This window comes from Sinohyriopsis cumingii, chromosome 3 (assembly GCF_028554795.1).
Source record: "Sinohyriopsis cumingii isolate HCF-2022 chromosome 3, ASM2855479v2, whole genome shotgun sequence".
NCBI lineage: Eukaryota > Metazoa > Mollusca > Bivalvia > Unionida > Unionidae > Sinohyriopsis > Sinohyriopsis cumingii.
Window position 1 is genome coordinate 49,101,923 of NC_142963.1, and position 26,406 is coordinate 49,128,328.

Genomic DNA, 26,406 nt, shown 5'->3' on the forward strand with positions numbered 1-26,406 from the left:
TTTGATTTGAAAATAAATCCATAGCTGAAATAAACTAAAAAAAATAAATGTAATTATAAAAGAATAAACTCCTTAGACGTTTTTGCCCCACCATGTTTCACAAGGAAGATTTTAAAAAAATTAAAAGCATATCACATCTGCACATTCATGTTTTATCTGATTTGGTTCTTACCTTAAGAAAACATAATGTCATGAAAACCAACATCAATCTGCCCTTTACCTTTTGCCATCCTCGATAAATATTTGTCTTTTTCTATGCAGAGTTTGCAAAAGCTAATTTAAAGAGCAACGTCCTGATGTGACTTTGTAATGCAAATAAGTACCTCGAAAAATTATCCTTTACTTCAACAAGTAGCCTCACTAGTACTGGATTGTGTATCTGACAAGGCTAAAACAACGGACCAGACCATCCTTTAGGTTGCTGCTTTTGTATTAAACAGCCACAACTTGACTTGAAAGTACAATTTTAATCCACCTGGAGATAAACAAAATCGAGAAGTATGTTAGTTTTTCAATAACATATGTGTTAACTCAACCTACGCACCGGACGATGCCAATAATTCTAGAAACAGACACTTGAGCTGTGGTTGGACATTCATGTGTGTTTGTATTTTCATTAACAAATGACGTGTTGGCACCGTAATTACGCCTGATATTCGTTGTCGATGAGAGCGAATTTATTGGTTTACGTCTTTCCTTACAACAGCTTTGTTTTCTTTTCGCCTCTTGTAGTGGATTACTCACGTCCGATTAACTTAGCCATAGCATACACATAAGCTAGTCCTAGAAACATTAGCTGGATAAATTTAGGCTACACTTAGGCGTTTGAGTTTGTACCGCTAAAATTTTGCACAGATGTAGCCACATTGCGCTTGCGTAAGTATCATTTGGCACGTCAGGAAGAGGTGGTATACAAACGACGTTGTTCGAACCATCCGTTTCAGTCGTTGTGACAAATTATGGACTTAAGCTTCACTTGAATACCTAACATAACTTGAACACCTCAACACAGGGAATTATACTCTCGAATAGACTCGGAACTGCCACTGCTACTGACGCAAAAACGATGCCAAGTCCTGTATCCGTGAAAATATTACAGTGGTAAATATTATTAACCTCTTCTTTATTGTTTCTTCTTGTTGTTACTACTACTACTACTATTAATAATAATAATACAATAATAATAATAATAATAATAATAATAATAATAATAATAATAATAATAATCTCGACGCCTTAGATGGAGTCTTCATTGTCTATAAGTGCGTCTGTACTTCGGTCTGTAACTCGATCTCTTTCGTAACAGCTAAGTGTAGAGTCACCGAACTTGGTAATGTCATAAGTTGCGTTTATGACAAGCATGATCACGCTCACATACAGTATTGATATTTTCTGCAAGGATTTTTTTTCCAGACGAGCATTGCAGAGAGTCAAAAAGTCATATTCATATATTTGCTTCCCAATCGTTGTATAATAGGCAACATCTAAGTTCTTGTAATCAAAGTAATCGTCATTTAATAGGTATATTGAGTTGTTTCTTTTTTTATCGATTAATTGTCCTCAAATAGATATGTTGTTATATGGGGTGAGTTTCTTATATGGTGCAATTTAATATCACACACAGAGATTACGCAACCTTCTTAATGTAATAGCGGCCATTATGACAGTCAGTGCTATCACGAGTCGCTATAACCAGTTCAGAAGTCATGCATAATTAGGGGGAGTCAATAAAATGTATAAAGAGTCCCAGTGCAGCGTCACGGTCATTATTTACCGTCAACAATCAACATAGTTCTGGATGTCCTCTGTTTGCAACATGTATGCTTAATTTCCTCTAGAGGGCGGGCCGGATACGTGATTTTGAAAGCCAATCCTGCTGATGTAAAGAAGCGAATAAAAGCAGGTCGCGAGCAGTAGATTGCACTTGCCTGGTTCATACTTATTGTCAGGAATATTGTATAGACAGTCACGGTGACGGAGTCATCCTTTTTTTTTAAAAGGACTTTTAGTTAGAAACCACAGTCAGTAGCTATTTAGTATCATGTAACTTTAAGGGCTCCTTTTTCAAAACGTTTTGATCAATAATTGCCACTATTCACTCTCTGTATGGTTGTAAGGACTATTTTAAGTCTTTGTCAGAACTATTTTGAGTCTTGTAAGGACTGTTTTGAGTCGTTGTCAGGACTTGCCTGCTACTTTTGAGAATGTCATTCTCAACACTTATTTGTCCGAGTCACTACCTGAGTCACTTTTATCGTGAAACCTCTTGCAATCGTCTCTTCGACCATTAAAGGGAAGTGACGCAATCGCCTGCATTGTTTGCAGCTGAGATCGTAGAAACTGGTAGCAGTCATTTTCTGACCCCAATGTTTAGAGAAACGACAGGTTATGTTCACTGGGTGGTTCAGAATAAAGATGAATTCCATTGTCTTTTAAAATTACTTTGTTCAATGAACAACGCAATTATACCCTTGAAAATGTGGGGTTTTTTATTTTCTTTTTTTAAACCCTACTAGGAATAATACAGTTGATTAATGCTGCAAATATACTTACCAAACAAAATTAGTTATGTTTATTAACCGAGTCATAACAATTTTAAATTTATGTTGCTTTATGACCAAGAGAGAAGTTACGGTTCTGTTTTCTTCTATGGCGGTCAATGGCTGGCCCAAAGATATTAAAATGTGGTCTCGTTCAAACTCGGACGCAGTTCAAAATTGTCTCAGCTGGTTGGGCACAATTGTATGGTAATCAATCAAACATGACAAGTTTAAGTTGAGTTCAAAACATTTTGAGGAAAACACTCAAGGACAAGCTAACACTCCAAAATCAGATATGATACTTCGTTGAAACTTTCAGTCAAGTTGCGGGAAATAAATTACAAAATCCGAAAATGTGCGTTTCAAGATTTACTATAGTTAGAATTATATACTGTCATAGATTTGGGAGGTTGAGCTTGAGTTTGGTGATATAACAAAATTGAGAATATGTGACCCGGTTTAAAGATGTTTTTGATCAAAGACTTTTGGAAACTCAGAGCCTGGCCATATTTAATGTGTTAAATTTGAGAATTCACTGTCGATACCGTCATTACTCCAAGCCATGGTCCGAAATGCATTAATTTCGGGACGGGTTTCAGACACTCGATTAAAACGAGCCCTACCCCAAATCCAAACATAATCTAAAACCATATCAGAAATGACAAGGTACTGGCTGAAATGACTCACTTCCGATATGTACAGAACTAAAGTACTATATTATTTCGATGTAGGCGGGACATAACGCGTTTTCTTTTATAGCAGCTTTTACATGGCTTAGAAGTAATCATTGACTGACATGGGTAGAATTGAACTGACAAATGAGTATTTTTGTGTCAGCTAATATTGCTTAGGGGCTGACATGCCTATTTACTTGACCATTTAATGTCGATCTATGTTGCTTGAACAAAATTTAGAAAACGGCTGTTATATGCTGATTTCTTAGTGCGATTAAATATGATCTGTATCGATGAAATTTGTAATAACTGCAGTCATGAGTGATTAGGAATGAAACGTTCAATAAACCTGTTTAAAGAAGGCAACCTGTGATAGTGCTAACATGTGCTGGGCAGGTTTCACATAACTATTGGAATATATTCTAGGTCACCAATATTTAACAAGTAATAAATAGAAAACCAATATGCATAACATCCTCTGGTACATATGGGCCTATTCGCAGATGTTTCCTGGACACATAAAATGGCAACGACAAAATTATGTTGTACTTTTTCAAGTAACAGCTTCTTAAAACAGTCCACCTTCAAAACTTCCATGCAGGCATTGTATTAGTAATTTTTCTTTACACTTCACTTTGTAAAATCCACATCCGTTATTTTATTCGTTTGTCAGACACTATTGCCACAAAAAGGTGAGTTTTTCCACCTCATTGTTACAAATTAAAGCGGTTAGCTCCATTATAGGATTTGTGGCACACTAAAAAATTAAACAAGCAAACTAGCTACTATATGTATCATCTGTCAGTCATGCCGGCATGAATTTTTTTTCTTGGAGATATAAGCGGCAAAAATAAAAACAAAATACAAAATTGCAGTATTTTTATGAAGTAATAGCCTCTTGAAATGATCCACCATCATTAATGCGAGTGTCGTGTTCGAAATGCCTTTTCACGCCTCACTTAAAAAAGTAACCAAACACTATTTTAATATCTAGTCAGGTCAGGTATAAATGCCACAAAAACGTTGTATAAATATCTGCGTGTATACGTCCGTCCGTCCATCCATCCATCCATCCATCCATACATCTATCCATCCGTACATATATACATACATACATACATACATACATACATACATACATACATACATGCATGCATGCATACATACTATTTCTCTGCGTTGTTTACTGGCCTAGACTCACGCACATATTCATTTTAGTACCTATGCACTGATTATGTAGTCTTACTTGAGACATAATTATTATGTTTACTAGGAAGTTCTCAGGTGCTTGATCCAATATTCATAATGCAAATAGTGGAAATATCAAACTACGAATACTAACTATCCAATCAAATACAAATACGAAACTAAATACGTATAATTATTTTGAGGGATGTTAAAGCACTGGGTTATGCCACCCAGTAACGGAAACTGTAGATCAAGGAACTGCAAGTTTTGTCGAAGTAAACAAAAGGTATTTCCTTGAATGACGTCATGTAATAAATAGCAGAACGGTCACTGTTATTTGTTTGCTCTTCTTTTGAATTAATGGACTACTAATAATACAAGATTATATGGCGATATTTTTCTAATATTTTTTGTTCCTTAAATTTTGTCTCTTTTTGAGCTATATTACGAGAGTTGAGCAGAAAATAAAATATTACTTGCATATTTTTCTAATAGACAATGAAAAATAATAAATTACACGCCATTTGACTTTTCACCTGTCTGCTAAACCTGACTTATGAAAGGAATTGCAGCATTGCCTTAATAGGTTTAATGCGAGTGGACAGCTTAGCACTGCAGTCGCTAAATAATTTGGTCAAATACTTTAAACCAAGAGTCCAAAACCAAAACATTTCAAATTTCGTTAATTTCACTCATGAAATGGTATCTATATTAAGATTCCAGAATAAGCTGAACAGTATTTTCCTTTCATATTTGCTCCATTCACAGTCGTAAAGAGACGGTAGTATTATTTCAACCTCGAGCTAGTTTGTACCCAGACTGTTCCTTGACTATGGTCAGGCCCTTGCATTTTATAGTGTTCATACTTTACTTTGGAAACTTTCTTTTTCAGATATGGAGGATTTATATTAAATTAGACATTTTTTTGCAAAGCTGTGACAATTCAAATCGCTCTGACGTTAACATAGTTGTATCCGATGATGGATTACTAGGTTGATTACATGGTCGAGTTGACAAATTGCAAGGATTTTCTTTTAACATTAAAGGGATGTTTCCTTGTAGTTCCGGAAGTACCGATGTACAATTGTTACGACTCTATAGTCTTAAACTAAATAACAGAAAAGCGCGAAAACCAAAAGGTTTTGTAAAATTCAGCAAATAATTTATTATCCCTAGAATACAAAGTGGCAATTTAAAATGAATTTACAATATTGTGAATTAAATCCCAAATAGTCTCAAGGTATAGAGTATTCCGAATGAATTATAGTGGTGTTTCGAATGATTTCCAATCTTGAATGAGCCGATGTCACAACAACCTGGAATAGTGTTGATGTGCTAACAGTGTTGGCGTATCACAATCATTTAACCCTAAAGTGTCTCTAAATGAATTCAAAGCAGTCCCAAAATAGTGATTCAATCGGAAAGTATTAAGGAGCACTTTGTATTTTTAATGAATAATTTAATAAATAAATCCTCTTAAATATTAACTGAAACGCAACTAAAAAACTGATTCCACAAGACATATGTTAGGATAGGAATGAGCAATTCTAATATAAACAACCTTAATATAAAGACACACGACACAATAAGTGGACCAGGATGATGGTCAAAAGTTCATTTCCAGAAACATTCTAAGTTACAAACAAGATCAGGTCTATTACTAAAACTTTAGTAAAGAACATTGTAAATATCAGGTCGACCAGGAATTCCCGAGGCGAAAACCAGTTTCCTGATTTCAAATTTAAGTAAATATGTTTACCTATAAGTAATAATTATCTTAATATATTTTCTGCAGTCATAGACAAAAATTAGATATGTGCTATATTATTTACAATGAAGGACATTAGTCAGGTAGGCCCAAACTCCTACCCTCAATTATGAACAAAGGTCAGTCACACAACACAAATTAAATATACATAACATAACGGAAACGTTGAAACATCTGAGTTTTATTTATTTATTATCAAGTTTACAAGTTCATCGTACGATATCTTTCAAATTTTCGCATTGTCTGTTGCTATGTTGTATTTTTTTATTTTAACTTTTTTGGTAAGCAAGAGACACTTGCCCACAGACAATTTGTTGATGCGTTCCATGGTGTTTAGCGGCACATCAGCGCCAGTTAGGTTTTATAATACAATTAGCAAGCTTAGAAATGAACTTAATGGGCTTAAAACTTCAAATGAAAAATCAAGGTTTAATTTATAAATTTTAAGATTACTATCTCGGGAAAACGCGATATTGTCACTATGATGTGTATAAATAGTTGTCAATCTTTCAGATAATAATTGGAAAACACACACACACAGATATATATATATATATATATATATATATATATATATATATATATATATATATATATATATATATATATATATATATATATATATATATATATATATATATATATATATATATACATATATATATATACATATATATATATACATATATATATATACATATATATATATATATATATATATATATATATATATATATATATATATATATATATATATATATATATATATATATATATATATATATATATATATAAAGAAAAAACCTCAATGAAACCCCTTTGCAGTACATCAGATCTTTGCAAATACACGCTGCTGTGCTTTTTATATGGTTTACAGACCGCTACGGTGCACTGATTTCAAAGTCCTCTTGTCCTAGGCATGGTTTGTGACAAGGGGAGTGTGGAAGTACATAAAGCTCCAGCAAACATCAAAGTGTCCTGAACTGTGTACATTTCTTTAATGGTTACTATCTCTCGCATGAATAAATTCGAAGCTCAAATTTCATAATCAATGTGTTGCTTTGAATAACATAAATGACAGAAAAGAGATTTAATTTATTTTAATAAAATATAATCTTTTAATTGGTTTGTTATACTTTGTCCTTCACTCAACTTAGAAGTATTATTTGTATCGCATACAACATATGACAGTGTGTTTCATATGACTCGGTCTGTGTAAACATTTTCCATATCCGAATGTAAGCAATGGAAAAAGATTATAATACCATGCATGAAACGATTATTTTTTCTCTTCTTCAATCCTGATTTTTTGTTGTTGTTGTTCTTACAAAGTCATAGTAATCAATGTTTCTCACGAAGCATAGCTAATATTTTCTTAGCATCAAGGCAAAGTATTTCAAAATTAGCAAAATCCGCAATGTCAAAAACGAGTTTTTATCAAGGAAGCACCACGTGACTCTGTTCATACCAAGGAAGTATCTTCGCCAGACCATGCAAGGCGTGGCTGTTGTTTTCATTACACTCCAAGGAGTGATTTCAGAATGCTTAATTACCCTAAAGTAAACAACGAAAGTACAGTATTTTGTTAGCGAAATCTTAAGCTATTAGCCTACCGCTCCATTCGGCGGATAATAAGGGACCGACCATATAAACTTTGGGGTAGGTACATATCAAAGTTGCCTAGTATTTTCTTTCGAACCAAGATTAAAAAAGAAAAGAATCTAAAGCCGATTTTAACTTAGTTCATGGCCTCCCTCTCTTCACTTCCGAAATCGCGGTCCCTCAAGGTATAAACAGACGCTTTTGTTTTTGTGTCACTGAGTTCGTGTACACACATATCTCCTGACAAGATCTAACGTAAACACAATTAAACCTAACTTCAGTTTCGATTCATGTAAATTCGTGAGTTTATGCTTCTGTCTACAATTAAAATGTGATTTTCTTGTGCCGCTCTGTTTATAAAAATACACTTAGCACGTAACGACTTGCAGATATCTAGTTGGAACACTCATGTTGTACGAATACGTTATAGCACCACTATGAAGAATAAATTACTACTTGATTCCGGCATTTACGTCTGATTACATAAAGATGCCAGAGCCGTCAGGCGTGCATGCGATCTTCTGTTATACAAAATCTGGTAACCAAGTGACTGACTACAAACTGTAACCCCAGCTGAATGAAAAGGCTGAAGATAAATTAGAAATAATCGCTTGTGTTTATCGCTTATATATGTCAGATCAAAAATATATACTGTATCAGTTAGTTTCCGATTTGAATATAATTCAATACGAAAATTAGTGAAGGTTGTACTTATTTGAAGTCGTAAGTTATTAAAAGAATTCAAAATAATGGCTGGCAATATATTAGCTTATATGTTGCATCAAAATTCGAGAAATAAATACCCTGATTTGCCGTAGTATAATGCGCCTGCAGATCAGGGACTGTGCAGTTTGCAGTTGGGCTGGCCTTACAAACGAGTAAATACGGTACCTCAAAATTTGAGAAAGTGATGAATGTTTTCTTTGAGATAATACAAGAATCCTTTAAGAAAAATCAGAGATTGTATCACTGTATTTTAATCCCCGATTTTCGAAAAAAAAAATATTTAAAAAGTCTTAATTTGGGAAAATAAAATAAAGATGTTAAGTGAAATCGGGGGTCATGTCCTAATGTCAGGCAACAACGCTGGGCTCCAACGTCGGATCCCAATGTCAGGTCCCAATGTCTTGGTATGCACAGGAATTGAATTCATGTTCAAATACTCAAATATAAAATGACCGTTAAAGCCACCGAGATCTGGGTTAGAATAACACAATTTTGAATTATCTAACTGCTTGTTTAAAACTTATCAAATTTCAACAATATTGAGACACTCTAATTATTACTGAGGCTGGGGATGGGGCGTGGTTAACGTTCGAGGTTTGAATCTGATCTTTGCTTGTCTACTTTGTTGGGATTCTGTTGTTGTTGTTGTTGTTGTTTCTTGTTTTACGGCACTTTTACGACATAAGTGGCCATATCATGCGGAGGAAATGGGATCTATGCGCCTTTCCCAAGGACATATGTGCTGGTCCGGACTAATATCGAATCAACGAAATCTTCGATTAGGAGTCTGGTGCTCTACCAGCTGAGCTATCGCGTAAAGTGGCACTCCCATACCTTAGTTTGTTTTCACAGTTAATTGCTAATTTTCTCCTCCAGTTTGATACGGTCCCTAATTACTTTGTTTATGATGAAGTTCTGTGCAGCTCCACCACACGATTACAAAAAAGTATAGTAGTCTGGTGGTAGATTTGGACATTATTTTAAGATGTTAATTGCTTTAGGACACACGGTATTAATGATATGGAAAAATGGGAAGCAGCCTGGAAATGGGTGAATAAAAATAGAGTATATATGGGTTTGGCTGACCAGGACTGGTTAATAATGTAAGTTATGTTTTAGGAAAAACAATGTTTTGAAAGCTTATCCCAGTTGTAAGTGAAAAGAAATAGAGACATTGTTTTATTGATTGAATTTCTGTCCTTTAACAGTCCTGAGTTTGGAACACTCATTACTAAAATTAGCACTTGACTCTTTGGTGCGGAATTGAAAGCACATGTTTCGAACACATGCAGGTAAAGAAAATGCCGCGGCTCATATCCTTTCTTCTGTACAGAAGCTGCCATCCAGGTTTCATCTGTACTGATAAATATAGGTTTGATCATGAGCAAATTAAGTTATTGAATTTTTAATATCATGGTGATTGCATAGGTTCCCCTATGAGAACTGAATTAGTACCGTGAGTTCTTTAAACATTCTGTTACGTGCCTACTACCTGTAGTTGCATGCCGAGGTTAACAGACAAACATAAACAGTTTTAATCGGTAACCGTCATGGGACAAATATATAATGCGATTATTGCTCTCTCTCCACCTACACATCATCTTCATCCACCTCAATCTCCTCATTCTCCTCCACCGTCTCCCTCCACTTTTAATTCTGTGTGAACATATTACTATTTGATTAATTGACGATAATTATTATCCCAAGAAAAATAATGTTGTTGTTGTGGGGTTTAACGCCATTTTTCAGCACACGATAGGCTATGCATGGCGGCCAGTATTAATGGTGGAGGAAGAAGCCGGGAAAACCCCGAGAAGAACCACCGACCCACGAGAAGCTACTGGCAAGCTTTCTCACATACCCACATTGGCCGAATCCTGGACTCGAACCCACGCAGACAGAGGTGAGATGGCAGTGATCCGTAACGGAGAGCGCTTTAGACCACTCGGCCACTCGGGGCCCCCGATAAATAATGTAATTTAGTGCATCTTCTAATAGATCGAAGATCGAGATTTACAGCAAGCAGTAAAATTTATGATACGCTGTTGGATATATTGACGCCAGTGTGATCTCATGACTTTGCCTGTGACGTATGCAAGAAACAACTTGTACATTTCGCTATTTTTGTCCAACATTTAAAAAGTGTCTGATCGAATGGTGACGACTGTGTTGTGTTTGAGGATCTGAGAACGTAATAGTGGTTGTATTGTCGCAATATCAATTTTACCAGATCCGATGACACATTGCAGGAAAAACGAAATATGCGACGGTAAATCAGCCATTATGCATCCTAAAATCTACGACTATCTGACTCTTATCTCCTACCTTTCTTTAAAAAATATTCATTAGACTTCTCCAATAAATTCAGGGCGGTGGATGATTGAGATAAAATGGAATAATTTTGTTCTCATTGGAATAAGTAAAACTTCCAAGCGAGATTGAATTTGCTTATCGTGTACCTATAACAATAATAGATACAGTCCACAGTATTGTCACACATTTATTTACATCCCAAGTGCTACTCAAGTTGATTGGATTAGTTTGTTAACTAACCAAAATGTATAGCTAACTGGGTGACTTTTGCTCGAAACAATTTTGCAATTGTTTGATTTGGGATCGGCCTTTGACCTAATCATATCCATATAGTGGTAGCAATTTCGTTCTCTGTTCCGAATGAAGTTCTGACACAGCGATATAGCCACTAACCGATTTCTCGACTGACACAACAGATAAAAGAAACGTTTATGTTTGCCATTTCCGAGTGGGATGGCTTCCGTTATTACATTTACAACCAATGAAAAGAAACAACCTTTCTATTTTTATCTCTAAGACAAAACCGTATTGTTCCCGCATGAAACAAACGCTAAATGAAAATGTGAGGGAATACATTTTTGTATTCTTTATTATATTTTTTCAGACTTTTTACATCGCGTGTTGTGTCCTTTCAAAAGTATAGAAGGGACATGTAATTTACTCCTCTCCGACCGTTAATATGCGCGTGCGTCTGCCCATACATCTATCCGTGCATCCATTTAAGTTACTGTGGAAGACATTAGTGATGTATAGCTGATGGAGAGAAGTTTGTATGAATTATTTCTTCGCTGGATGAATTCATTTTGAGAATAGATGGTTCTGTAAACATGTGTTAATAGGAATGTTATTTTATTTATTTCACTACGTTTTCAAATAAGACGACCTTGAGTTGTTATTGGGATTTCAAACGAATTTCCATTAGACAAATACCAGTAGGAATCATTTTCAACTCATAAATAAAACTAACCATTTAACTTAGACGTTGATTAGAAAGCATGTGTCGGCATACACAAATCGTCTCTCGCTCTTCGATCTGGAGAGGAAAGATTGCTGGTAAATCCTCATTGACTTGCAAGCGAAGAAACCATTGCGACTTTATGAATATTCTTTGCATCGAGGAAACAAGAGTAATTGCATTTCAAAGGACCCGGATATTGGATTTCTCGAAAGTATTATTTGGCATTCCGCTGTTATGGTCACCATCAAGGTGATTCTTGCATGTCCGAACTTTGCCATCCTTTCTCTGAAATACGACAAAGACAGTAAATGCTATGTGTATCTTAGCCCAGGCACGTGGTAGCACAGACATCTATCTCGTAACAACCACCAGCTCAATCCTCGTCTCTCAGACAAACACATCCACAGAGCGCGGACAGATTCAATGGCGTTACGAGAATCAGTTATACGTCCTTGTAGATTTGTAGAATTGTGGATTATGTAAACACTGCAGGAAGATGAGAAAACGATTTCATATAAAATTATTATAAAATCAGTAAATTAAAGAGTAAATCTTATTCATACATTTTGAAATTGCGGAACGAAAAACAAAATGCTGATATTAAGGCAACGTTTGTAAAAATGGAGTCTTCTCTAGCATTAGTACAAACCATACTAACAATTCATTTGCTTTTTTTTTGAGGATCACTCTGTGCAATCTAATTCATTTTCGTATTCGGTGACCACTCTGTATAATATAATTCACTTTCTTATTCCGTAACCACTCTGTGTAATATAATTCATTTTCTAATTCCGTGGCCACTCTGTGCAGCGTAATTAATTTTCTTATTCCGTGGCCACTCTGTGTAATATAATTCACTTTCTTATTCCGTAACCACTCTGTGTGATATAATTCATTTTCTTATTCCGTGGCCACTCTGTGCAGCATAATTCATTTTCTGATTCCGTGGCCACTCTGTGTAATATAATTCACTTTCTTATTCCGTAACCACTCTGTGTAATATAATTCATTTTCTTATTCCGTGGCCACTCTGTGCAGCATAATTCCTTTTTCTTATACCGTGGCCACTTTGTGCAGCATAATTCATTTTCTTATTCCGTGACCACTCTGTGTAATATAACTAATTTCTTATTCTGCGACCACTTTATGTAATATAATGCATTTTCTTATTCCGTGGCCACTCTGTGTAATATAATTCTTTCCTCAAGCATTCAACTTCTTAATATTCATTTAAGCGGTCTATTAAATGGGTACAGAGAGATGGTATTTTATGTTAAAATTAACAACATCAAGCCCTTTTACATGAACATTGTTTTAATTCCTGTCAGTCAGTTCTATACAAAATTTGCCGCTAATATGCCTACATCTGGAATGATGATGCTTTTTATTTCTGTTTCTGGCTGTTTTGTATCATGTGTTTGTGCATTGCCGGCCCAGCTATGTGTGTGTACTAAGTGACTGAGTGTAGTCGAGTTCGAGAGGTCAACATAGTGTTCGATATGTTAATACATTTTGTAGCCGTTTTATTGTATTTTTAATCATGCGGGCTGCACATGTTCATCAATGTGCACTGAGAATACATCAATGCCTACACGATACACTGGCGTACTGCCAAGTATACCATCTGTACTCGACTCGCTTATAATAAGAGCCCAGCTGCAATCTGCACAGACCCTGATCTGAAGCGCATTATGCTACTACATTTCAGGATATTTATTGTTTGCAGTTTGACTCGACTTAAAGGCGAATCCATACGGTATAAACCCTCATTAACCTCGAAATAAATAAATAGTAAATGATGTACCAATTGCTAATGACTCGTCAAGTGTATTCCCTATCTCAATGCACAGGCGATAATATAAACAGTGCGTATATTTTGTCTCACGAAGGTATCAAAACAGAGCCTGCTCGGAATATGTCGTCGTCCGTGTGTTACTGCCAACACTTTGCATGATTTCGCGCAGAGCGCCGAACTTGCTAATCCGCCTGATTCAAAACCAGCATCATAATATGGCAGTAATAACAGAATTAGTAGTAATAACATTAGTAGTTGTTTTTGCTGATTTAGTTGTAGTTACTGTCAAGGTACCAGTTGTTTCAGATACGAGAAAAGAAGTGTTCATTCATGCAGCTTACCATTCCGATTTTGTCTCACCTGCTTAAGTATGGGGAGATATATTATTCACTTTTCTGCGTCAACGATTTTAACGTTTTGCTTTGAAGGTTTTTAAAATCACATATGTACTGCATCAGTTGCTGTTTTCAGCTGATGGGATACATGCGGCACTATCAATTGAAAGTCTGATAATATAACTACAGACCACACTATCAACTGAAAGTCTGATAATATAACTACAGACCACACTATCAACTGAAAGTCTGATAATATAACTACAGGCCACACTATCAACTGAAAGTCTGATAATATAACTACAGACCACACTATCAACTGAAAGTCTGATAATATCACTACAGGCCACACAATCAACTGAAAGTCTGATAATATCACTACAGGCCACACAATCAACTGAAAGCCTGATACTATCACTACAGGCCACACTATCAACTGAAAGTCAGATAATATCACTACAGGCCACACTATCAACTGAAAGTCTGATAATATCACTACAGACCACACTATCAACTGAATGTCTGATAATATAACTACAGACCACACTATCAACTGAAAGTCTGATACTATCACTACAGGCCACACTATCAACTGAAAGTCTGATAATATCACTACAGGCCACACAATCAACTGAAAGGCTGATATTATCATGAGTTGCCACTCTGTCAACAGATAGTCTAATGAAATAAATACAGACCGCACTATCAATTAAAAGTCTGATAAAATCACTACAGGCGGCACAAACAACTAAAAGTCTTATATTATCACTACAGACCACGGTATCAACTGAAAGTGTGATAATAGGACTACATGCAACACTTTCAACTGAGCGTATGATAATATCACTACAGGCCACATTATCAACTGAGAGTTTGATAATATCAATACAGGCCACGCTGTCAACGCATAAACGTTAGACCAGTGATAATAACATCCTAAATTTCAGCTGAATGAGAATACTGATTTGAAAGATACACGACTTTCAATGCAAAGTTCTGACATTTTGTTCCACGTGATGCTTAAACAGGTGTGGTAATACAGACAAATACTAAACTGATGTTGTTGTTGTTCTAGGGTTTAACGCCATTTTTCAGCACAAGATAGGCTATACATGGCGGCCAGAATAACTGGCGGAGGAGGAACCCTGGAAAACCCAGAGAAGAACCACCGACCCACGAGAAGCTACTGGCAGGCTTTCCCGCGTACCCACGCTAGCCGAGCCTTGGACTCGAACCCACGCAGACAGAGGTCAGGTGGCAGTGATCCGGAACGGTGAGCGCTTTAGACCACTGGGCCACTCGCGACCCCCAAATACTAAACGGGACTTTGTAATCAGGATTGCGTTCAACTAAAACTAAGGATAATATTGCCATGAATCTAACGCTCATGCGTCGATATGCCGGAAGTTCCTGTATTGTGGGTCTCACCTGTTGAAGCAGAAAACATTCTATATCGTTGTGAACAGTTTTAAAGTTTAGTGCTAAACGTTTTTTAAGTCACGTATCTTCAACAGCTGTTGTTGTTTTCAGCTGAAAAGCTGGGAAAACAATAGTGCGAGTCTTAAATTTACACAGTATTTATTCACATATCACATATAAGTCGAGTCCAACTGCAAACTGCACAGATCCAGATATGCCGTCGCATAATGCGACGTCAGATCTGGGTCTGTGCGGTTTGAGGGGAGTAATCAGAAAAATAAACAATGTAGATCCTGATCTACAGGTGCATTATGCATTGACAGATCGGGTTCTTTGTTGTTTGCAGTTTTACTCCGCTTATAAGCGAGTATATACGGTAACCAGGTGTGTTAAAGGTTTCTGCCTTATGAATCTCGCCTTCTTTCGCATTAAAACGAGCAATGTCAATGTTTTGAGTGGAAATTTATGAAAGGCAGATGCAGGGGTCATACTGACAAGCAAGCGGACACAGGTAAGAGACCAGGTTCCGTTTGATAGATAAAGATGCAATGCCTGTGATGTTTAAAGATGACAGTTATTTGTCGTGTGTGTGTGTGTGTGATTTGGATTTTTAACGTAGCTTTAACAATTGTTCAGTCATATCGCTGCGATGTCTGCAGTGTGGCAGTTTATAGTGATGTCTAGCACTGGGGCATCATGCCGCAGACATATAGCATTCTGTCCCACCCAGTCACATTATCCTGACATCAGGCCGACCAGTCCTAACACTAACCTCTTAATGCTGAGCGCCAAGCGAGGCAGATGTTAGTACTATGTTTGTAAGTCTTTGATATGACTCGGCCGGGGATCAAACACACGACCTCCAGCATCTGAGGTGTATTTGTGGTTGGTAGCTTCAAATCGCCGCGATGCACAGTGGGTAATTATTGCGAAATTTTCAACGATAAGGTTGAAAGTAATCTGGTGTCTTACGAACACCGTAAATATAACGCATTTGTTCGAAAAACTTTTTTCTTGTTGTCACATTTTGTTGAAACTCTGATTCCACATTTCCTAATGGAAATCGCTTTATTTTATTTTCTTGATTCTATTTATCTCGTTTTCAACATTTATGTTATCAATTTTCTTTCAAATTATTTGGAAAAGCTGAAAAGTGATTTTAAAGGTATTAAAAGATTTAAAATAATTATAAAAAAAGAGAAACAAAACCAAAAACAACGTAAATATTTGCCACGAGATTGTGGCGAACTTACTTGCATGAAAATCACTGCTGGCGACGAGCCATGCCTGGAGACTATGTGATTTCTCACGATTTCAAGCAGATCGATACTAAGGTCTGTTGTTTCCTTGAGTGACCGAACGACTGTCAACATTGCATCTGTCATTTAATTAGACGATGCAACAGGCAGGGGTCGTATTGCAATGTCGGATCTAACAAGAATTTACTGAAAAATTAAAAACAAGAACTATTACCTTAAGTAATATCGTGCAATACCAGTCAGACTGGATGCTTGTGTAGAGATTCAAAACCTTTACATTTGTATATTTGTTGGTACACGCGTTTAGGCGGCTGTTTCTACGGTTGGTATTATTTTCATTGCGGCAATATATTATTGTCGCTGAGGAACTTACTATTGTATGCAACAAATGAGAATACAATTAATTAATGTTTTGTTTTTGAGTAAAGAAGAAACAGTTTGAGAAAAAATCTTTAATGCATATAAAGTCGCTACTAAAGGAAAGTTTGAGTTGGTTTTAAATGTGTGATGATCATATAATTTATGAATCATGACTTTTTGTAGCCGGCCCTGGGGTGTCACCTTCACGGATACTGTAAAGGAAGCTGACTTTAGACTGTGCCTGTGTTGGAATCAGCCAACGCCCAGTCCTAAAATGGCTCTCATAGAGCTAGGCGACAACGCACCAACTGAAAATTGTCACAGACTTGTAATTCTTGGCTCGAGTAAAGTTGGAAAGACGTCAATTGTTTCTAGATTCTTGAGTGGTAAATATGAGGAGAATTATACTCCAACAATTGAGGACTTTCACAGAAAAGTTTACCGTATAAAGGGGGAAGCGTACAGATTGGACATCCTCGACACCTCCGGAAACCACCCCTTTCCTGCGATGCGAAGGCTATCGTTTATTACAGGTAAGATTACATACATACATACATACATACATATACATACATACATACATACATACATACATACATACATACATACATACGTACGTATTGACACGCTGAGTAAGGCTTTCAACCACGATATTTTATTCCCCCTAATATTTCTGATATTACTTTTGGATTTTTACGGCTTTTTAATTTCGCGGATGAGACCCACCTGCAGGCTCAGTGAAAATATAGCACGAGGAAAAGTAAGGTTTGCAGAAATAGATTTGCTTGGTTTGATTTGTGGGTTTAAATGCCATTGTTTAGAACATGATAAGCTATAGATGGTGTATATCCAAGTATATTTGGTGAAGAAAAAATGTTGGAACATCCCTGACCCATAAGATTTTTTTTTTCCATGCCTACTTAGCTCGAGCCAGGACTCAAACTCTCGCGGATAGAGGTGAGATGTGTGATCTGTAAAGGTATGTACCTCAAACCACTTGGCCACCCGAGCCACAGACTACTTGGTCACCGAAACCCCTTTCAGAAATAGAATAGTTACATCTGTATAGGTCGACAACATGGTTCAATATGTAAAATCAACAACAAGGAAACAAATAGATATAAACAAACTATCTTTTGCATTTTGGATGATCAAAAGTAACTGTCTCGGAAATGGCTTTTAGAAAAATAACGAAACACACTTAAAGGTAATTTAACGCGAAATCAATATTTATATGGACCCAGAATGCAAATGGCGGTCTAGTGCGACTAGTGCAAATGGTAACGTTAAGTAATGAACAAACAAACTCCCGGTGTCACTTCAATTAACAACGGATAGTATCCCAGCATTGTGTTCACATATATAAATTATTCCGTTAAATATGCATTTATTTTGGCGTACTTTAGCGTATTACACAGTCAACTGCACGAAAATTCCCCTTTATATATATCTCTGTGTGTGTATGTGTGTATGTCAAATAAGTATGTATTCAGTGTAATTAAGGGAGCCACACTGGCTCTTTACGTTGAGCGTAGGACTCGTAATCCATAATGTCAGTTACAGCGTTGTTCTATCGACCCATTGGTACTGGCATATTTTATAATTTTGCTGATGATGCTGATATGCCAAGTATGTAGGAATGGGATTGTTTTCTCAAATGAAGGCCATTGTCGTTGTTAAGAAAACTGTACATTGACGGCATACTACGTGACGATACATCGGAATCATGAAATCAATCGTACAACCTCGACCTTTCATTAATTTCAGGAATGATACTGAAAATTTTAAGGCGGATTAATATTTTCTATTTTCTCACGTTGCCATAAATCCGGCTATGTAAGCATGTAACAGTCCATTTGTATACAGGATAATATTTGTGCAGACATTATTTTTTCTTACGTGACTGACTGTACATGGTTGAAAGATGTCGCTTTTCGTAACACATTTGAATAATTCTTCGCCATTGAGGAAATACTTAAAGGTCTACTAGAGTCAAATACCCATTATATATCATAATGTTCAATTTTCGCTAAATAACTCAGAAATGTGCATTTTAGATGTAGGTTTTAACTCAGTGAGGAGAAAATTAAGATTATTTGAGCATCCATTGATGTTTTACGGAAAACGCTCTGGAAATATTTATACACTTCCGGTGAAAAATCGGATTTCCGGAAGTGACGCACAGTCGGGAAGTCGCTTAAGTTTAGCGTACGTGATGATAATGACTGATATTGACGACACTAGCGAATTTACGGCAAATTTGTCATCCTGATCGTCGTCGTTTGAAAAGGTGAACCCTTTGAAGATGGCCAACACCATGAATCTGAAGAAGATTATGCTCGCTATGAAGTGAGGCCGTATCAGTTTCAGCCCGAACGAGACGAGGATCAAGGCCCTGAAGAGAACATAGTGCATGATCAAGCTGAGCAGCGCTTGGGTTCTACATTCTGGTAATTACTATTATCACTATTACAATTATTACTAATCTTATTATTTTTTCGCTAATGTTACTTAAATTTCATAATGAAAAGTGAAGAAAACAAATTTGAGCAAAAGCTTGTTGGATGTCTTCAGAGACGATTTTCATTTAGCTTGGTTCATCAGTAACTAGTGGTGTTACATTTTAACTCGGACTATGAGAGGCGTAGAAATAAATGCTTTATTAATTTTATGACTCAAGTTTGTTCTTTTAAACCATGATGAAATACAGACCCCGAATATACCTTTTAATCCAGTTAATGGGTATACATTTTTCTATCCTCCATGGATAGATGCTTAGCCAGCATATTTTTTTTCATGTCGGTTAAGGTGCACAGTACTAGTGGCAAATAATGCATAAAGGTTTATGGGGGAAACTAAAAATGAGAATAATATATTTCTGATGAAATGTGCATTTCAGTATTGTGGTACAAAAGGTACAACAAAAGTCTTACCATGATAAAGCAAGAGCTACAAGTTTGCTGTTTAGCACAATAATTATGATAGAGCGTATTTACCACGTATATTGATTTATTCAGGTGTACGTGTGGAAATTTCAGCAGTAAAGAAACAGTTGAAGAGTGTAGATGCTGTAAAGAGATCACTGTGATTTTGGATAAGTCCGAGGAGCTCAATGTGGATTGAATCATCGATCATCCTGGATTTCAGACAGTTTTCTTGGATGAACATGTCCTGGAAACAGCATACTATGCCTACAGACAGCAGTATGGAAATCGTGAGGAAAATCTGTCAGAGTACGTAAACAACTGTAGGCAAAATGTTCTCACAATAATTATTGTTCCAATATCATGTCCCTTTTGGGAAAAGTGATTGCTGTATACACATAAAAATAAAACAAAGTCACTCATAAATTCATGAAATCCCTCCTTCATTGAGAAAATGTGACATTTTTATTATGTGGAATTTTCATCCAAACCTTTCAAGAATAAACCTTGCTAGCATCATTTGTCTGTTGTACTGGAAATTATCATGAAAAACTCTGTAACTTCAATAGAACAATACTTTCATTTCTTGAACAGACTCTGCACTATGACATTTAAAACATATTGCTGTCTGTTCCTATTCACTTTAGATTCATTTTGCTTCCTACCATTGGTCGTGGTAAAGTCTAATTTTATGCTAAAGGTCTTAACTCAGAAAACTTAAATAAGTTAAAACCAGAATAGATGACATAATATAACTTTATTAAAGTCTAAAATATGTTGCATATTCTATTTTCAGTCGTAATAGATACACTGCATATAGGCAGCTGGTAAAATGGTGCTGGGGATATCTTGGCCATGAAATCCGAGTTGCTTTGCCATCCTGTGCAGTAGATGCAACCAGGCAGAAGTTCCCAAGTGAAGGTGGTAACTACACAGGTTTCAAGCACTTGCAGTTATGTTGCAAATCGTGATGTGAGAGACTGGATAGCCGTCGACTTGTCTAGCCTCAGGGATTAGCTGCATAGAGATGGTGGTAACTATCAACTTGCTGGTTTACTGACCATTTCCTCCAGTGCTGCCATCAACTTTTCAACATATTCTGAAAGAATAAATATTTCCCACCATAATGCAAGAAAGAAGAATTTCACCCACTGCTTATATGCACGCTGAAATTGTTATATCAAACATTTGTAAATAGTAATAAAAGTTAACATGGTATTCATTTTAACAAACATAAATAGTACTAGAATGTGTAATATTTTGTTACAATATATGATTCTGAATATGTGCTACAAATATAAATCTTCACCAACTTTATTTTCATTAAAATCCAGAACTTTGTTTTGATTAAAATAAATGAAATCAAGCTGCTTTGCCATCATTTTGAGTGTATGCGATCAGGTGGAACTTCCCGAGTGAAAGTTTTAGCTACACTCATTTCAAGAAATTGTACTTTGCGTACAAACGGGATGTATAAGACTGGACAGCATTCGACTTACCTGGCCTTTGGAATTGGCTGCATAGAGATGGCGGTAACTATCAACAGACGATATCCTCCAGTGCTGCCAACAACTCTTCAACGTAGTCTTAAAGAAGGAATCCCCCCCCCCCCCAACCGTACTTTAAGAAGCTAACAAAAATTACATCCACTTCCTATATCCCCACAAATAATTTACTAAAAATAATTAAGATAATTGGAGACAAGATTTAAATAGCATTCATTTTATAACATAAATTTAATTTGTAGTAGAGTGAATAATAATTTTGTCATGATGTATGATTTTGAATATGTGCTACAAAAATGAATCCGTATCGACTTTGTTTTGGTTAGGATCCGTGAAATCTGATTTGCTTTGCCTTCAGCAGATGCAATCAGGTGGAATTTTCCAACTGAAATGGTAACTATACAGGTTTCTACGCCTTGTACTTATCTTGCGAATCGAGATTTATCAGCCTGGACAGCATTCGACTTGTCTGGCCTCAGGAATCGGCTGCATAAAGATGGCGGTAACTGTCTATCAACAGACTCTGACTTCTTGACCATATCCTCTAGTGCTGCCATCAGCTCTTCAACATATTCTGAAATATTTTTTTTCCCCCTAGTAATTTAAGAAACTCAGAAGAATTTTATCCGCTGCCTATATTCACACTGATGATTTACCAAAAGTAATTAATGGAACTAGATAGAAAATTTAAATAGTATTCATTTAACATACATATAAATCGTATTTCAATGAATAATTATTTTGTCACAATATATGATTTTAAATGTGCTACAAACATAAATCTGCATCAATGTGATGTATTATATGTGGGTATATACTGTATATGCAGTCTTCCTTGACTTCTTTTACAATGTTGTTGTTGTTGGTGGTGTGGGGTTTAACGCCATTTTTCAGCACACGATAGGTTATACATGGCGGCCAGTATTAATGGTGGAGGAAGAACCCGGGAAATCCCCGGAAAGAACCACCGACCCACGAGAAGTTACTGGCAAGCTTTCTCACATACGCACATTGGCCGAATCCGAGAGTCGAACACACTGAGACAGAGGTGAGATGACAGTGATCCGTAACGGAGAGCGCTTTAGACCACTCGGCCACTCGGGGCCCCCCTTTTACAATGTACTCTCCTTTTGTGTACTTTGGAAATGAAATCTGGTATCGGCTGGTTCCTGAGCTCGTCATTGCCTGTGTTCTGTTTAAATTTTCATTGAAATGGAGTGCCGATAAGTGCAGTCTAATGTTAAAAAGAAACAAATCTTTAAAATACGAAAAATGCAGTTTTTGTATTCCAACATTATGTGGTACTTTATATTTATATAAAATAAAAGACGAAAGTCTGTGTTTGACTAGTTCAAAGCAGTTTATGGCTTTTGCTTGTGAATATATTTTTACGGAAGCAATTGTAGAGGATATTACACATCTCATCAAACTTTTTTTTAATTCTGAATTGTTGCCAACTATGAAATTAGTCATTGTTAAGATGAATTTTCGTAGGCTGTACATACTGTACCTGCTTCTCATTCCGCAATACTAAAAAGCCAACATTTATGGAGCGAAATAGTTAACAACACTACAGAATGCTTCTAAATTTGATGTCTGGTGGATGGGTGATAACTTTTGGATGTCATTCACCAGGTTCTTACTCAGTACAACGTCTTCAGTCTTCACACAAACCTTGGTTCCTGAACAGAGATTAATATTCTGTTGTAGTTTGATCAATCATAACAAAACAGATACCAATTTGTAAACTTTCTGACTTTAGAAGGAATAAAAAAATATTCCTGAAAATATCTACTAATTAAGATCTTTTTTATAAGTACAAAACATGTAATTTGAATTATGAGAATCTTTACAGTTTACTAAATAGACGTGTAATTTGAATTATGAGAATCTTTACAGTTTACTAACAGATGACTTGTGTGAGCTTTTAAAGAACAAACATATCCTTTAAATTATATTGTAGGTTATCAAGTTTAATATGAAATGTAATTCTTACCGGATTGCAACCATTTGTAACGTGCATTGTCCTCAGGTAGACAGTCATGCAGACAGCATGGAAACAGACTATTTTCATGTGTTTATCTGTTCTGGACATGATTAGCTACAAAATGCCACTTGGCAAAACGTAGGTCATCATTTCCAGGTTCGGTTGAAGCTGCACACCAGTAGAGGTGATTTGAAGTAGTCAGAATCCATTTCCTCACATACCCACATTGCCTTTCTCTGGCAATGTGTTCTAGTTTCTTCTTCACACCTGGGAATAAAACGATTAAAGACAGTTATTTTCTCCCTTTTTCTGATTGTATTCCTAGTGATTGTTCACTTCCCAACTTAAGTAATATAACTTTAAACATGCAATGATTTTATTACCATATATGCTTGTATACGAGTTGCATCAAAATGGTATCATTCAGTGTAGTAAATATTAGAATACATTTTTTTCAATCTGTGCAATTCAGTGACAGTTTCGAAAATGTATTACTATTTTTCATACATACATGCATACATACATACATACATACATACATACATACATACATACATACATACATACATACATACATACCTTTTGCAACACGCCACACATCAAAATAGTGTGTGGCAGTCATATTCTCTCTGATCCATTTCTGTATCTTGACATGCCTGTCTGTAATATTTGTGTCCACCTCTACACCATGATAGCTTCTTGATAGCTCTAGGAAGTCCTTCTTTCTCCATGTGGTAGCTGCTCTTCACTTCATTGCTCTAAAACACAAATTTTGAGCAAATAACACTGTTTCCTATAATGCCACTAATACAAATCTTAAGTGTATTTATCAGATGTTTTGCTCATTTTTGTGCATGCGTAACATTTATGAATATTTTCAAGTACAAACAATTTGTAATGTGGCAAATTTAAAACATTTCTCAGACTATTCTGTTATATAAATATCTTAATTTCACTCTGGTAAAGAAGCACAGAAATTACATGCACCAGCTCAATATCTAGGACTTGACCCAAATTAACCTCTAGCACAATATTGGCTCCAAACTTTGCACTGTGACCTGGACTATCACATTTACCATCCCCAGCAATAGCAATTGACAGACGAAGACTCTGTAACTCTACAAAGACCCTACCCTGATGCGCCTTCCATACTTTATCGATAGTAGGTGTGAGAAGCACTTGCCGGTGGCTCATGAATGTGGATAAGTGCACCACTGGGATACTTATGCGTTGCATAACTCGAAAAACCTTTGTTGGAGTTGCGCCTTCAAAAACGATGGCTCCTGACAAGATAATGTTACCGGCTGGCATGTCTCCAAGGTCGGGCAGGCTGTTCCAAGTGTATGACTTGCTACACAGGTGGCATTCCTGTGTAACTGTAATTAAAGTGCCAAATGTGTGGATCACTGTCCCTTTTGCTGGTCTATGGCAGTATCGACAAGTCCAGAATAATGACAACAGCTGTTCCTCAAACACAATACACTTTCTCTCAAACATAAGGTTGGTAGATGGTTGTTCTGAACTCGAAGGAAAATGAAAATGCAATAGAGGCACGTTTTTAGAACTTGAACAACAAAGATGTTTTTAAGCATCCAAGAAATCTGTTATTTAGTAATTGTTATGTCGTGCTGATAACCGGTTTAGTATGTGTAAAAAACAACGGAATTGTAGAGGCCATACATATTAATATTAAGAATTTGGTAGCACCATCAAATCAGTAATGATTGCATACAAGTTGAAGTCATGCAATTTACATTACCCTTTTCCAGAGGTATCTGAGTTGAAGCTGGAATCCATAGGGTCACTCTCATCTGGTGTGTAACTTGAATCATCGGACTCCCTTATCATGGAACACTAATCATCAATATCAAGAACATCATTATCAGGGTCTGTGTCCGGTTCATCAAAACTGTCTATTTTGTTCTCCATTTCACTATCTGTGTGGATGTCTAAAGAACACTGAATACCTTTGCTCCCTCTCTGTACGTGCCGGACATTTACCGGGCAACCTGTGAAATGTGAAATATCATAAATGTGTATACTGATTATCATGGTTTTCACACAGATAAGTAATTTTCATGAAAATGCTTATCAATAACAGTATATTATTGCTGAGTAAAAAGAAAGTGGACAAGTGCTTGGTATACTGAGACGATTGCTTACACGATCATACTGAACTTAGTTAATCAAATGTTACCTGTGTCATTTTCTTGTTAATTTGTAATAGTGAGATTATAACATTGAGTCACTTTACATCATTGAATTACAACAGTATACATGAACAGCATGAATTAAAGATATTACTAAAGTTGATAAGTTAAAATATCTCGTAGTGCGATTGTTATGGAATAATTGTATGTCCAAACATTACAACCGATTTCAAAATTTAGATCTAAATGTTCAGTTTCAGCTGTACTAAGAAAGTGTTGCATATATACAACAAGATATATGAAAATAACAGAACTAAGTGTCATGATTTTTTTTATCATGTGTGCGTAGCAAGTAGGCCCTCAGTTAGTTTGGTAGGAAGTTAGATTGTCAAATACAGTGCGAGCACCTGTAGTGTTCCAAATCTAATTTGGATCGGAATCAGAAAGAAAACTAAGATGCTAATTGCAAAGCATCGTTTAGATGCAGATGATTACAAAGAAACAATCAGAAAATGCGACGATATATATTGCTACAACTCTATGGTCTTAAACCATGTAACAGAAAAGAAGTGAATCCAACCATTTAGTCAAATTCAACAAGCAATTTATTTGCCAAGAATACAAAAGTTAAACTTTAAAAGACACTTATAGTATTGTGATTTAAACTCAGAATACTCCTTAAAGTCCTATCATAAGTCCAAAGTATACAATGTTCCGTTGTTTTTACTAGCCACCTCTTTTTTCCGCTTCACGTGTTGTTTTCAAGTTAGACATGTGGGTATTTATATTATGGACAAAATGGTCTGTCTTTTGCATTTCAGCTTTCCAAGTATGTCTTAGTATGGCTGGTAATGCTAGGCTGAATTGCACTTCCGAACCATTCAATTTAATCATTAACTCTTT

General features: G+C 36.0%; 2 protein-coding genes and 1 pseudogene across 4 annotated transcripts in view; 2 read left to right on the top strand and 1 right to left on the bottom strand.

The window, feature by feature from the left end:
• Positions 1-660: 660 nt before the first annotated feature.
• Positions 661-26,406, top strand: part of LOC149802820 (GTP-binding protein Rhes-like) — a 38,308-nt gene continuing 12,562 nt past the window's right edge. Inside the window, exons 1-2 of one of the 2 annotated variants that reach the window (XM_089952267.1) lie at positions 661-1,101; positions 17,121-17,470. In XM_089952267.1, coding sequence (XP_089808393.1) covers positions 1,067-1,101; positions 17,121-17,470 — 385 coding nt within the window. In that variant the 5' untranslated portion in view covers positions 661-1,066. Of the gene's footprint in view, positions 1,102-15,724; positions 15,830-17,120; positions 17,471-26,406 lie in introns of those variants that run through there. The other variant, XM_089952268.1, reaches the window with a different exon arrangement.
• LOC149802821 (uncharacterized) lies at positions 20,070-21,953 on the top strand (the record flags this gene model as incomplete). Its single annotated transcript, XM_089951493.1, has 2 exons — positions 20,070-20,170; positions 20,658-21,953. Coding segments are annotated over 2 exons (276 nt in total), but the record flags the coding sequence as incomplete, so codon positions are not given.
• Positions 21,806-24,084, bottom strand: LOC149802822 (uncharacterized; annotated as a pseudogene). Its single transcript, XR_016420099.1, has 3 exons — positions 23,933-24,084; positions 23,363-23,620; positions 21,806-21,940 (listed from the first exon to the last, which is right to left on the bottom strand). The product of XR_016420099.1 is annotated as an uncharacterized LOC149802822 (transcript).